Raw genomic sequence first — 14452 nt, 5'->3', positions numbered from 1 at the left:
AGGCGCATTGGAAGTGCAAAGCGTGTCAGCAATTTATCTTGTTCTTTTTTCCTTCACTCTTCTTTTCTTTAACCCGTTTTCGTTATATCACCAATGCCATCCTATTCAACCACGCCGTTGTTCTCCATCCAAGAGGTCGCTGGCGGCGAAGAATCCAGGTCCCAGTCTCGCGTTCATTCACTGGTTCATCCTTCGGAGATTTACGAAGGTCAGTTGGCCAATTCCCAAAGCTTTGGTACCTTGTCAATGGCCTCGTCTTCAAAGTGTCCTCCTTCAACTGACACGTTGAAAGCGCATCTCGAGGAGTTCAAGAACACGGAAGCTCGGTATCTCGAAGAACTTAAGGTGCTTCTCGTGGTATTCGACTCTTTTGATCCCTGCTTTGATAACTATTTTGATTGTTCAAACCAGGATGGTAATCCGGATCTCATAAAGATGCGTCAGCAACAGAATTCAGACCTCATCAAATTGGTATCCAAACTATTAAAGCACCACACGAACCTTGTCAATGGGATTTTAAGTTCAAGCTCTTCCGACGTCGGTCTCATCCTTCTAAGAATTAGCGAATGGTCATTGAGTGTTCATTCCTTGTATGCCGACTATGTTGCTAGTTATCGTTTAGACTTGGACACTGCAAAGACTGAGATCACTCTCAGGCGTACTCCGTTACTTGAAATCCGTAAAATTTCTCAATTACTTGATTCTCTGAAACGGAACATCTACTGTCTGGATGCTCAGCCTCAGATCAGACTTCAGGATCTCATCTCTAATCTAGAGCTCAGTTCTCAACGTTTCCAAAGAACTTTGGACAAATCCTACAATAAGGATCAATCTGAAAGAGTGAGGGTGTTATCTAATGTCAACTTCAGCTCCGTTAAATCTTTCACTACTCTTTCTTCTGTTTGTTCTCATTTTGAGGCAGGTTCTCTGGAGGCTATATTTACCTCTGAGCTGTTCTACAAAAATGATAAGCTTAATACTGCTGTGAACTTTCAGAAAGCTGAGTTGATGTTTCTCAAATCATCTACTTCCACTAATCTTGCTTTGGTTAAAATAGAAGACCAATGCAGAAGCCTTCTATTTCCTCCATTCAGGCATGGCGAACTTGAGTTTGATGAAGAGGTTGAGCCCTCGGTGCTTCTACTAAAACATTGTCTTTTGAAGAAGATCGAGTTGTATGTCAGCATTACTGAGAAGGACCCTCAGCGTATTCACGAAGTTACTACCAGATTGAAGGAAATGTTCCCCAAGAAAAAGTCTGACCGAACAAGTATGGTGCTCTCTGAACCTGATTCTTTCGGAATTATGAATGCTGTGAAGAAGTCAGAGACGAAGGGAGTTCAAAAATCTTACAGGCCAGTTGCAAAATCAATGAAGTGTTTGAAACCTTCTGGAAAGGAAAATATCACTCAACAGCCAGCCAAGCCTACTTTGATTGTCAATCCTGTTACAGACTCCTGGTCATTTGCCACACATTTGAAGAAATGCCGGGTGAATATATCGAGATCCGTTGCTTCTTCAGTCGCTTCCCAAAGTGTTGATTCGTTTAAACTAGATCCGGAGACGTTGGCAAAGAAGGAGGAAGATGAACCAATGCTTGACGATCCAATTGAGCTTCAGGAATCAACTGACCCACAGAAAGATTCCAAGACTCTGAACGATAAGCGCTATCAACAAGTCGACTCCAAGCATCAAAGTACTATTCTTAGTAGTATTAGCAATGACGACTTGACCCGTAATTTGCTGAGAAGCGTGATTGAGGAAGACTCATCCTCTTCCGAAGTTTCTTCCGTGTCCTATAGCATAGATATGACTCAGCCAATGGAGGAGGGACAACATTATCTTTCTAGAGAGGATGTCAGGGTTAAGGTGAGCACAGAAAAGGATATTTGTGCACCAATTGATACTGTTGGAGCCAAGTCTCCGGAGAAGCAAGAAATAATTGATGAATCTGCGGCTGAGCAGCTCGTATCATCTCCACAAGCTTCAGAGGCTGAATCATCCCACCAAACTAAGAAGTATAAACAACCCGCCGAAAGTTCTGCTTCTAGTTCCTCTGAGAGGCGCTCTCTCAATACATTTGATCCTCAGAAGTTTGCCAAGACCTATGAAAATGCCATCCTCGAGACTACATCTAGAAAGAAGAAGCTTTCGTTTTTCAATATGCTTGGAGGTATTGTCGGTAGAAAGCATGATTTAAAAAGAAAGGCCGTCTCAAGGGGAGAGTCAAATTCAAAATCATCGCTCATATCTTCTGCCACTGCCATGCCAGCACTTTCTGGCAAACAAATTCAATCCATCATCAGCTCATCTAGCCAAACATATCTTCAAGATGTCAAATTCTTGCTTTGGAAGAACAGCCGATGGACTAGAGCTGAACTAGTCAAAATGAAGTGGATCCATACCCGAAGCCAGGAGAAATACCTGGTTGGTTATTTATTAAAGGGACCAAATAAGGACTGTGTGGGATTTCTATGCAAGTTTACTGAGAATACGGTGGTGAAAAGATCTGGACCCTTCGCTATTCAGATCAAGACTGTGGACTATACCAACAAGTCCGTCATGTTGTTGATTAGAACTTTTTCCGAAGAAAATGCGCTTAGGTTACTGGAGATATTCCACAACGAAAGAAAGGGAGAGATCTCTAACTCTTCTTCCCAGCAGTCGGATCTCAGTTTTGTATCCCAGGCTTCCTCTCAGACTTCTGTCTCTGAGGTCTCTTCGAATCTTGCTTCACTTCTTCCGCCTCCTCCAAAGTTCAGTCTTTCCAGCTTGAACGCTTCTGCTAGTACATCTAGTCCATCTACCGTCTCGTCGTCATTATTGAACCATACAACTTTGAGCAGCGATGATGGTAGCTATGAAAAGGTTTGTACTGATGACCCAAGCGCTTCCCTCAAGCGTAGAGATAACTCTAGATTGATTTACCATAATGTAGTTCAGCTTTTCCAGTTTCATTGTGATAATCGGCTGAAATCATTTGGTAAGGCTATCTTTAGAGTGGGGGACTTCGGATCTATTAGAGAAAAGCAATACCTAATTAGAAATCTCCAAGTTTCCCTGGACATTGATTTGCCTGCAACGGCATTTACGCTGTTGGATGAGAAGAGAGTCATGATGGATGTTTCGAAGTCACACCAGACACAAGGATCTTACGTTGTCTTATTCGAAAAAGCGTTAGATGCTGAAGACTTCTGGGAGGTAATTAGAAACTAGTTAATATAAGTTGATGATTAAATAGCTATCGTAGTTAGAATGAGATTATTTTATATACATGTAAGTAGTGGTTTTGTCTATCTATGGCTTGTTGAAGCAAAGCAACGAAGCAGCTGCCAAATGCCTACGAATATCTACTTTCTCAACATCATGGGTATCCTCAACCTCGCCCCATCTCTTCGTTTGCAACAAAGTTTCCAAAGTTGCTGCCCTGACGAGATCTTCAAGCGTATAGCTGAAGTTATCATTCATGTCATTCATTCTAACGATAGCCACACCGCAAAGAAACGACTTACAGATCAATGTGGTCCTCTCAAGTGCCACAAGCTGCCAGCTGTCCAAAGAGTCTAAAAATTTGCGAACAGCGTTGGCCGTAGATTTTGTTTGCTTGTTACTAACAATTCCAGATTCCTCTGTATCCAAGTGCTTCAATGTAATTGGCTTTCCGTCTTCACTATACTGAGCGAAAAACTGCTCCATGCTTTTCTTCAGGGGATAATACATCTTCTGTTGCTCTTCCCGGAGTTCACCGTCACAATCTTTTATAGGTGAAAACACAAGCAATGTATCAGTATCCAAGTATCTGAGAAGTAGGTCCTTCACCATATCAGCAGAGCCAATCCGTGATATGGCCTCTTTGTCACCGACTGATTTCTCCAAATCAATTGCTCTAGAAGCCAATGAAGTCAAAGGAAGAAGATATGGCTTCACTTGAAGATTTGGGAGCGACTTCCATTCGTTAGTGATTAGAAATGCCAAACTCTGCTTCTCCTTTGGGATAGTCAATTCGTATCCTAAAGGAGTCTTGATAGTTTTTCCATCGAGCTGAATCTTAAATCCGTCAAGAGATTCCTCGCAGCGCACCTTCTCCCAGAAACGAGCAAGTGTCTTCTCGAGCTTATTGGAGACAGTTTTTTGGTTGGCACTTGTTAGTTTGTTAGCTTTGATCCTACTATCTCTGGCAGCAGTCGCATTAGCTTGGGCAGCAGCCACGGCAGCTGGACCCTTCGGCGTGATCGAGGCCAGCCTTCTAGTTAAAACTGTAGATGCAAAATATCGACCGTTGAGAGTTCTCAAATCAATCTTTATTGAAGATCCACGAAATAGCATTGCGAGTGATTGATAAAAGAATGAGAAAGAGTGTGCAGACATCTATCTACTCTTCTCCCTTTAATGCTTTTCTTAGACGAATTTTTGAATTTTTCACCTTCCTCTGTTTTCGCGGTTATCTTTCTTTACTGCTGTGTCAGGAGTCCTGTTGCAAAAAGGGATTTTAAAAGATTGGAGCTAGATCAGTGGAAGAAGCGGGCTACTGAACAAGCTTTAAGAATCGTTTCCAACAGTATACAAATATAATGCATTAGTTGACATTCTAATCAATTGTCTATTTAAGAATTGTAAAACATTATCGCATTATCCCTTTCTGTCTGATCATTTATAAAATACAACAGGATTTACTCTTAGAAAACCTCCAATTTCTAGAGATACTTCCCTCTTTCTTGTCTTGAATAAAATTCCTATAGCATATACATCATGTCTTTAGTCCCAACTTCTCATGGCAAAGTTCAATAGTACTCACAAGACTACGATTCCCCCAGATTTCACTTCCCTTATCACGTGCATTTCCCGATCTGAAGGGTGATACTATTTTTCGTCTATCCTATTATCTGAAAATTTTTACGTAAGGATCCTTTTTAAATCCTGATCTTCTTTTTTCATCAACAGTACATTTGCGTTGGCTATTCATATATCCAATGAGCACACAACAGTCGAATAAAGCCCACATTGGGAATTCGAAAAGGAAAAGTGCCAAGGAAAAACTACGGAGTCAAGGCAGAAATGTCAAGGCCTTTGCACTTTCCAAGCCTGGAAAGGCGATGAGACAGATTGCTAGATCGAGTGATTTGAAGGAAAAACGACTCCATGTTCCTATGGTAGATCGTACCCCTGATGACGATCCTCCTCCAGTAATAGTTGTTGTAGTTGGACCACCGGGAACAGGCAAGACAACGCTTATAAGATCGTTAGTGAGAAGACTTTCTAAGACTACGCTTACAGATATCAAAGGACCAATCACGGTCGTCAGTGGTAAGCGCCGAAGACTTACGTTTATAGAATGCACAAACGATATGAATTCCATGATTGATTTGGCCAAGATTGCTGATTTGGTGTTGTTAATGATTGATGGTAATTATGGATTCGAGATGGAGACTATGGAGTTTCTCAATATAGCACAGCATCATGGTATGCCTAAAGTTTTAGGTGTTACTACACATTTGGATCTTTTCAAGAAGCAAGCTACATTAAGGGCTGCTAAGAAAAGTCTGAAGAAGCGGTTCTGGACGGAGGTTTATCCCGGTGCCAAGCTATTCTACCTCTCTGGTGTGATCAACGGTAGATATCCAGACAGAGAAATCTTGAATTTGACCAGATTCATCTCTGTGATGAAGTTCAGACCACTTAGATGGAGAAACGAGCATTCTTACATGCTAGTTGATAGGGTGATTGATGTTACACATCCGGCTTTGATCGAGCATGATTCTAAATGCGACAGAAAAGTGGCACTTTATGGATATTTACATGGTACACCGTTATCCAAGCAGAACGCAAGAGTACATATTGCTGGATTAGGTGATTGTTCTGTTACCGGGGTGGATAAGTTACCCGATCCCTGCCCAACGCCGTATTTCGAGCAGAAGATTGATGAATTTGAAAGAGAGCAGGCTAAACTTGCCAAGGCAAACGGATTGCCGGCTCCTGAAAAGACAAGAAAGCATAGAAAGAGACTTGACGATAAGAACAGGATTATATATGCTCCAATGTCTGACGTTCATGGTGTTTTAATTGATAAAGATGCCGTTTACGTTGATGTTGGTAAAAATGACTCTGAAGAAGACGAGGTGAAGGATGATTTGGGAAGCAAGCTTGTTTCTGATTTGCAGAATGCCAGTGAAGTTGTGGATCGTAGAGAAGAGGCCCAGAAGAGAGGTGAGATCAAGCTTTTCAGTGGTGGTCCAGAATTAAAAGCCATCGATTTGGAAGATAAAGAACCCGAGGAGTTGGAAGATGATAATAAAACACTTGAAGGGGAAAATGGAAGACACGGATTAAGACATGCCAGAGTTTATGAGAAGAATAGGGAAGAAGATGGACAAGGTGACAACCCGGCTTTTGAATCCGATTCTGCGTTCGAACTCAGTGACGATGCAGAAGATGGTCCAAGCTCTGAGTGGAAACAAATGGGGGCCAAGCTCAATCATATTGAGGTGAGAAAGGTATGGGATATCAACAAATTGATTTACATGAATAATATTGATCCGGAGGATGCTATTTCTAGATGGAAGAAGGAGGAGGAGGAATTGGACATGAAGAGTGAGAAAGAAGAAGATAATGGAGAGAATGAAAAAGATGAGGGTGATAATTTCTTTCAGAAAAGAGATGCTGGCGCCTCAGATGAAAGCATTGATACCAGCAGATTGTCTCTCAAGTCAGCGGATGAATTAAAAGGGAAGTGGTTTGAAGGTAGCGAGGCCATCGATAAGTTGAAAAAGAGGTTTTTCAAGTCTGCCAGGCAAAGAATCTCAGAAGAAAATGAAGACGAGGAAGCAGAAGGGTACGGTGATTTCGAGGATTTGGAAGAGATAGAAGCTGACGAAAAGGACGATGATAATAAGGTGAAAAAGGCAGACGGAAGTAATGATGGTAACGAGTTTGCTGATTTTGATGCTGAAGAAGAAAAAGCTGAGGATGAAGAAGAAGAAGAAGATGATGATGATGACGATGAAGTGGAAGAGGAAGAGGAAGAGGAAGAGGAAGAACCTGAACTCGATCTTTCTGTGGAAAGGCAGCGTACGTTAAATGCAAAGAAAAAGGAAAAGCTTATCGAACAGTTTGAAAACGAAGAAGGTGGAATTGAAGGTAAAGAAGAAGATATTTTCACCGAGGAGGACACATGGTACGAGTTTCAGAAGGCTAAAATGGCCAAGCAATTGGAGATCAACAAGAAAGAGTTATCACAAATGGATACAGATACTCGTACGAAGATCGAAGGATTCCCGGCTGGTTCTTATGTGAAGCTAACTTTTGAGAAAATGCCCATGGAGTTCATGGAAAATTTTGATCCTAGATTCCCTATTCTAGTTGGAGGGTTACTCCAGACAGAGGAGAGATTCGGTTTTTTGAACGTCCGTATTAGACGCCATAGATGGCACAAGAAGATTCTAAAGTCGAGCGATCCTTTGATTCTCTCGTTGGGATGGAGAAGGTTTCAAACTCTGCCGATATATACGACGACAGATTCCAGAACAAGAACGAGGATGTTGAAGTATACACCAGAACACACCTACTGCAATGCCACGTTTTATGGACCGTTAGTGGCACCAAATACGAGCTTTTGTGCCGTCCAAATGGTGGACAAAAAGAGTACCACCGGATCGTTTCGAATTGCTGCTACTGGTATTGTCGAGGATTTGAATGCGGACGTTGAAATTGTCAAGAAGTTGAAGTTAGTCGGATACCCGTACAAGATCTTTCGGAATACTGCTTTCATCAAGGATATGTTTTCGTCAGCTATGGAAGTTGCTAGATTTGAAGGTGCATCAATCAAGACTGTTTCTGGTATTAGAGGTGAGATTAAAAGGGCTCTATCCAAACCAGATGGTTACTTTCGTGCTTCTTTTGAAGATAAGATATTGGCTAGTGATATAGTGATTTTGAGGTCGTGGTATCCGGTTCATCCTAAAAAGTTCTATAACCCTGTGACGTCTCTACTATTGAAAGATAAAGAAAATTGGAAGGGTATGAGACTTGTGGGACAGATCAGAGCTGCCAATGATATTCCAACCCCGTTGCAGAATGATTCTGCCTATCATAAGATTGAGAGAGTGGAGAGAAAGTTCAATGGACTTAGGATTCCAAGGTCTATTAGAGAAAATTTACCATTCAAGAGTCAAATTCACGAGATGAAAAAGCATAAGAATAAAACTTACCTCAACAAGCGTGCGGTTGTTCTCAGTGGTAGCGAAAAGCAGACTAGACGCTTGATTCAAACTATCCAGACGATCAAGAAAGATAAAGACACCAAGAAACGGGTCAAGAAGATGGAAAAGAATACGGAGAGAAAGAAGCGGTTGGCCAAATCTGCGGAAGAAGATGGGGACAAGAAAAGAGAGAGAAAGAAAGAATTCTTCAGAGTTAACGGTCGTAAAAGACAATTGGCTGCTAGTGAGTCTGCAGCAGATGCATTTGGCAGTAAGAGAAGTCACAGTTAAACTTAATACATAATAACAGAAGGGAAATTAGCCACGTAAAATTGATAATACATCAGATATACTGGGACAACCATCTGAAACCTTCAGCGTAACCTTGTCTCAAAAGGATGGAGCACATAAACACTTCGACAGGTCTGACATCATTCAAAGGGACCTTACCTTTACCAGTTGTGTTGTACAAGCCAAGAAAGTGCCTCAATTCATTCTCACTGACGGCCTTTGGAGAGTCAATCTTGTTTCCTAAAATCAAGAAAGGAACCTTGGCCAACTCGTCCATAGCGAATAACGCATCCAATTCAGTCTTTGACTCTTCGAGTCTCTCGGAATCTGCAGCATCCACCAAATAAACAATGGCATTAACCTCAGGAAAATAGTCCTTCCACAACCTTCTAGCCTGTTGGTGACCACCAAGATCAAAGGTGGTAAATCTAACATTTCCTATAGAGAGTTCCTCTGATGTAGGGTGTAAAGTAGGCTGTAGAGTGGCCATTCTATCATTTTTTAACATATGCAATAAAGTGGTTTTACCGGCATTATCTAGACCAAGAAACAACAATTTGGCGTGCTTATTCCAGAGGCCAAGCGAGGCCAATACGTCTTGGACTGAAGAGACTTTAAGTTAGTAAGGAGAAGGAAAAATAAGAGTGGTATTATCGCTACCCCCTGTATCTATCACAAGCAATTATACTTACACCAATCCCAAATCCACATGATTATACAAGAGAAATTGAATAATTAAGCTTGAGGGGCAGAAGAAGAAAAGGAAGTGGAAAGATAACGAATTGGTTGGCGAATCAAGCGATTGGCGACGCTTATACAAATGGATCAAACGAGGTGAGGCACGAAAAAAAAAATGCCCGCCTGCGGAGTGTGCGGTATATTCCCTACCAGCTCCACCCGGTACTCTTTAAACCTGCGACCGACCCCTTTGAAATCGAACACGCCCCGGCCAGAATTAAATTTTTCATGCGATTAAACTGGCCTCGATTTTCTCTCCAGTCGAGTCGATTACTTGGCCTCATCAATCACAACAACTAACAAAAGTAAGAAAAAAGTTCAATTGAACAAAACTTCCTCAACACATTTCCCAACAGTCAATTGTTATCGTTGACAAGCTGGTTGGCACTATGAAGCTTGATATAAAGGTAAGTAATGATATCGAGGAGTTGGACACTTTCGTTCGTCTACTAACACACATTCTTTTCCCTAGAAACTCGCCAGTACTAGATCGGACCGTGTCAAAGGTGTAGATTTCCACCCTACCGAACCCTGGGTGCTAACCACTTTGTACAGTGGTAAGGCTGAGATCTGGACTTATGACACAAATACTCTTGTTCGCACTTTCGACGTGACTAACGTCCCCGTTAGGGCTGGTAAGTTCATTGCGCGTAAGAACTGGATTGTTGTTGGTGCTGATGACTTCCAAGTGCGGGTGTTTAATTACAACACCGGTGAGAAGGTTACCCAATTCGAGGCTCATCCAGATTATATTCGTTCCATTGCGGTGCATCCTTCCAGACCTTATGTTCTTACCTCTTCTGATGATTACACTATCAAACTATGGAATTGGGAGCATAATTGGAAACTCGAACAGACATTCGAAGGCCACCAACACTATGTCATGTCGATTGCGTTTAATCCAAAGGATTCAAACACTTTTGCATCTGCTTGTTTGGATAAAACTGTCAAGATCTGGTCTTTGGGCTCCAAGACTCCTAATTTTACGTTAGTTGCTCCTGATTCTAAAGGTTTCAACTACGTTGACTATTATCCTCATGGTGATAAGCCTTACATCATTACATCTTCTGATGATAGAACTATTAAGGTTTGGGACTACCAAACCAAGTCGTGCGTTGCCGTCTTGGAGGACCATCTTTCCAACGTGTCCTTTGCAATATTCCATCCGGAGCTACCCCTTATTATTTCTGGTTCTGAGGACGCTACTATCAAAATCTGGAACTCCAATACTTACAAACTTGAAAGGACTTTGAACTATCGTATGGAAAGAGCATGGTGTGTTGCCACAAAGAAGAATTCGAGCTTATTGGCCGTGGGATTTGATACTGGCCACATTGTCATCCAATTGGGTGACGACAAGCCCCTTCTTTCCATGGATCCAATGGGTAAAATTGTGTCTTGTAAGCACACAGATGTTTACCACTCTGTCATCAAGGTCTCTGATACCAAGGAGATCAATGACGGCGAGATCCTTTCCCTCACACAGAAGGAACTCGGTAGCGTAGAGTTCTATCCAAGTAGTCTTGTGCACTCGCCAAATGGCCGTTTCGTTGCCGTCACTGGCGATGACGAGTACATCATCTACACTGCCTTGGCTTGGAGAAACAAGACATATGGTCAAGGTTTTGACTTCGTCTGGGCGCAGGACTCAAACTATTATGCCATTAGAGAATCCAAGTCCAGCGTGAAGCTATTCAAGAATTTCAAAGAAAAGACTACAGGAACCGTCGAACTCGTCTACGCAGCAGATAAGATTTTTGGCGGTGCTTTACTGACTGTGAAATCGGAAGGCTTCATTTCTTTTTACGATTGGGAGTCTGGCCAATTGGTTAGACGTGTTGATGTGGAGGCTGAAAACGTTGTCTGGTCCGAGAATGGTGAGCTGGTTTTGATCATTTCCAGTGGAACTGCCTTTGCCTTATCTTTCAACAGAGCTCTTTTCCAGGAGAAGCTGACAGAAGGAACTATCGATCCTGAGGAAGGTGTTGAGGAGTCTTTCAAAGTGTTATACGATGTAGAAGACCAGATTGTCACGGGACGTTGGGTTGGTGACGTGTTCATCTACACTTCCTCTTCAAACAGGTTGAATTATCTAGTTGGTGGTTCCATCAACAACTTGGCGCATTTCGATAAGCCTATGTTTATGCTTGGCTATATGCCTAGAGACAATAGGGTGTATGTCGCAGATAAGGACCTCAATGTAGTTTCTTACTACTTGTCTCTTGCTGTCTTAGAGTACCAGACAGTGGTGTTACGAGGAGAAATGGAAGAGGCAGATGAATTACTTCCAAGTATCGATGAAAAAGATCTTAATAAGGTGGCTCGGTTCCTTGAACAACGTGGCTTTAAAGAGAAGGCATTAAAAGTTTCTAGGGATCCGGAGGAGAGATTTGAATTGGCACTCAGTACGTTAAACTTAGAACTTGCGGCAGAAATTGCCGGTGAACATCCTACTGCACATAAATGGAAAAAGCTTGGTGATACGGCTCTTGCTCATTGGGACATCTCATTGGCCACCAAGGCTTTTGCTGAAAGTAAAGATTTGCAATCGTTATTGCTTATATACACGTCTATCAATGACGAATTGGGATTGAAGCAGTTGAGTCAAAAGGCTGTGGATGCTGGTAAGTATAACATTGCATTTTCTGCCTCGTGGGCAGCAAAAGATGTTGAATCATGCATTGAGATACTCCAGAAATCAGAGAGACTTCCTGAGGCCACATTCTTGAGTCTGATATACACCGGTGAAAAAACCAAATCAGAGAGTGCTGTGAAGTTATGGAAGATATGGCTTGAGAAGAATGGAAAATCGAAGCTTGCAGAGAGACTCTGTCTACCCAGTGAAAATTCCTCCAAGTTTCCCGAATTGAACGGAGATGCTGAACAGGTTAAAGAAGAGGAACCAAAAGAAGAAGAACCAAAAGAAAAAGAATCGAAAGAAGAAGAATCAAAGGAAGAGCCAGTCGAGCTAGTCGAGTCGGCCGATCCGGCCGAATCAGCTGAACAGCCGAAGAAGCAAAAGAAGTCCAAGAAGAAAGCCAAAAAAGCCAAGAAGGCCAAGGATCTATCGACTGTAGATGCAGAAGCCAAATAGCTTAGATCATGTCTATCTACTATACTATAATTTTGATTCTGATTAGTAAAGTAACATATGGACGGATGCAACCTTCAGGCACTAGAAAATACCTTTAATTTGTCTATATAATCCGCCTTCTTGTTGAGGCAGACAAAATAGCACTCTCTAGATTCACTTCTGGAAGCAGTAGGCTTGTATCTGTACACTTTATGGAAAACCATCTGCAACCGCTGTTCTAAGTACTTATCTCTTTCCCCACTAAAAAACTTCATTACAGAGCAGCCGCCTTGCTTTAATAAGTTGATAGCCACTATGAGCGCAGCGTCACAAAGATCCATGGACATTTCATGGTCCCTGACAACAAGACCTGACGTATTAGCCATCCTAAAATATGGATTGTTAGTAGTTGCATTAGCAAAGCCTGAAATTTGAACAAATGGTGCATACATGTCGCTTAATACCACATCTATAGGTGTCTTATTCAAAGAATTGTCATCTTTACTATCATCGGATTCATTATTGGTCTCAGATAATTGTGCTCCCATCATGGAATTCTCCTTTACTATAATAGTATCTCCTGTATTAGTTGTGATCTCCACGTCCTTCAAGGCATCAGAATGGCGCTCCTTCTCAGCGGAGCCGAAGAAACTCCTTATCATTTCATGAGTTCGCCTACTTAGAATGTTAGCCTGCATTGACGAAACACCTCTAGGTGGCTGATATGGAAGTATATCAACACCTAGGATTTTCGAGCCTTTAGGACATTTTTCTAATGCAACTTGGTTCCAAGCACCAGGCGCAGCTCCTAAATCAACTACATTGAGTGCTCTGCCTTCGGAACTCTGGAAGATCTTGAATTTCTGATCCACCTGAAGTAATTTGAAAGCTGCACGTGATTTTAAGTTCTCATGCTTGGCCTCCCGACTGTAAAAATCGGTCTTCTGACGGTTGAGCCATCGCTTTGACGACGACGAAGAGGACTTGAATCGCACGTGCGGTGACGATATAAAAAATCTAGTACGTGGAGAAAATAAATAGAGAGAGAAGAACATGAAATGGAGAAATCTGTCGGTGACTATGTCCCAACGGCATCTCAACTACAAGAGCTTGAAGCTTAGATGAATTGTTCATTAGTACTAACTCTATTTGAGCTCTTTATCACGTGCCAACATTCAGGGCTGTAACCCTCAAGATTGAAGAAAAAAAAATTTTCAAGCATTTTTATTTTCATATTTCTCACATAGAGATCTCTTCATATAAGCTGTTTCTTTCTTCAAGAACCAAGTCGCCAAATACAGTTTATTTATTCTGTTACACCTAATCTTAGGGAGACTGAAATTCTGCAATGTCCAAAGTTTCTAAACAAAATATCAGAGAGTCTGTCGATGACTTGTTGAAGTACTCGCTCGAAACCAAGAAGAGAAACTTCTTGGAGACGGTTGAGTTGCAAGTCGGTTTGAAGAACTATGACCCTCAGAGAGATAAGCGTTTCTCTGGTTCTTTGAAGTTGCCAACCATTCCAAGACCAAATATGAGTGTTTGTGTTTTCGGTGATGCTTTTGACTGTGATAGAGCTAAGGGTTTGGCCGTTGATGCCATGTCCGTTGATGACTTGAAGAAGTTGAACAAGAACAAGAAGTTAATTAAGAAGTTGGCTAAAAAGTACAACGCCTTTGTTGCTTCTGAGTCTTTGATCAAGAAGGTTCCTAGATTACTCGGTCCCCAACTTTCCAAGTTGGGTAAGTTCCCTACTCCAGTTTCTCACACTGAGGACTTGAGTCAGAAGATCACCGATGTTAAGTCTACCATCAAGTTCCAATTGAAGAAGGTCTTATGTCTTAATGTTTCTGTTGGTAACGTTGAGATGGAAGAGGAGGTTTTGATTTCTCAAATCTTGATGGCTGTTAACTTTTTAGTTTCTTTGTTGAAGAAGAAGTGGCAAAATGTTGGTTCTTTGGTTGTTAAATCTTCCATGGGCCCTGCTTTCAGACTTTACTGATTGCCTTAGTACTATTTTGTAATAAACAATCCTCAAAAGTGAAAACGATTAAAAATTAATTATAGTAGATGTATTTTTCTTTTACTGCTGTTGAACTTCACTTCTCCTTTATGCTATGTCTGCGAAACGTTCCATTGAGGTGATTTCACTCTC

At 41.7% G+C, this 14452-nt stretch overlaps 7 protein-coding genes across 7 annotated transcripts; 4 read left to right on the top strand and 3 right to left on the bottom strand.

Moving 5' to 3' along the window:
- Positions 1-93: 93 nt before the first annotated feature.
- Positions 94-3216, top strand: FOA43_001591 (uncharacterized protein; the record flags this gene model as incomplete). Its single annotated transcript, XM_038921903.1, has 1 exon — positions 94-3216. The coding sequence occupies one exon, from the start codon at positions 94-96 to the stop codon at positions 3214-3216; it is 3123 nt and encodes a 1040-aa protein (XP_038777831.1).
- An 81-nt stretch (positions 3217-3297) lies between these two features.
- Positions 3298-4326, bottom strand: FOA43_001590 (uncharacterized protein; the record flags this gene model as incomplete). The annotated part of the gene is made up of 1 exon (XM_038921902.1): positions 3298-4326. The coding sequence occupies one exon, from the start codon at positions 4324-4326 to the stop codon at positions 3298-3300; it is 1029 nt and encodes a 342-aa protein (XP_038777830.1).
- Positions 4327-4970: 644 nt separating this feature from the next.
- FOA43_001589 (uncharacterized protein) lies at positions 4971-8486 on the top strand (the record flags this gene model as incomplete). The annotated part of the gene is made up of 1 exon (XM_038921901.1): positions 4971-8486. The coding sequence occupies one exon, from the start codon at positions 4971-4973 to the stop codon at positions 8484-8486; it is 3516 nt and encodes a 1171-aa protein (XP_038777829.1).
- Positions 8487-8538: 52 nt separating this feature from the next.
- Positions 8539-9197, bottom strand: SAR1 (COPII coat GTPase; the record flags this gene model as incomplete). Its single annotated transcript, XM_038921900.1, has 2 exons — positions 8539-9089; positions 9179-9197. 2 exons carry the CDS (start codon positions 9195-9197, stop codon positions 8539-8541), a joined length of 570 nt encoding a protein of 189 aa, XP_038777828.1.
- A 416-nt stretch (positions 9198-9613) lies between these two features.
- FOA43_001587 (uncharacterized protein) lies at positions 9614-12318 on the top strand (the record flags this gene model as incomplete). Its single annotated transcript, XM_038921899.1, has 2 exons — positions 9614-9631; positions 9697-12318. The coding sequence occupies 2 exons, from the start codon at positions 9614-9616 to the stop codon at positions 12316-12318; spliced, it is 2640 nt and encodes an 879-aa protein (XP_038777827.1).
- A 74-nt stretch (positions 12319-12392) lies between these two features.
- FOA43_001586 (uncharacterized protein) lies at positions 12393-13392 on the bottom strand (the record flags this gene model as incomplete). Its single annotated transcript, XM_038921898.1, has 2 exons — positions 12393-13224; positions 13388-13392. The coding sequence occupies 2 exons, from the start codon at positions 13390-13392 to the stop codon at positions 12393-12395; spliced, it is 837 nt and encodes a 278-aa protein (XP_038777826.1).
- Positions 13393-13645: 253 nt separating this feature from the next.
- On the top strand, positions 13646-14299 carry RPL1A (60S ribosomal protein L1A; the record flags this gene model as incomplete). Its single annotated transcript, XM_038921897.1, has 1 exon — positions 13646-14299. One exon carries the CDS (start codon positions 13646-13648, stop codon positions 14297-14299), a length of 654 nt encoding a protein of 217 aa, XP_038777825.1.
- Between the last annotated feature and the right edge of the window lie 153 nt (positions 14300-14452).

Source organism: Brettanomyces nanus, chromosome 1 (genome assembly GCF_011074865.1).
Source record: "Brettanomyces nanus chromosome 1, complete sequence".
In the NCBI taxonomy this organism is placed as follows: domain Eukaryota; kingdom Fungi; phylum Ascomycota; class Pichiomycetes; order Pichiales; family Pichiaceae; genus Brettanomyces; species Brettanomyces nanus.
This window is presented reverse-complemented; position numbering and strand designations above follow the sequence as displayed.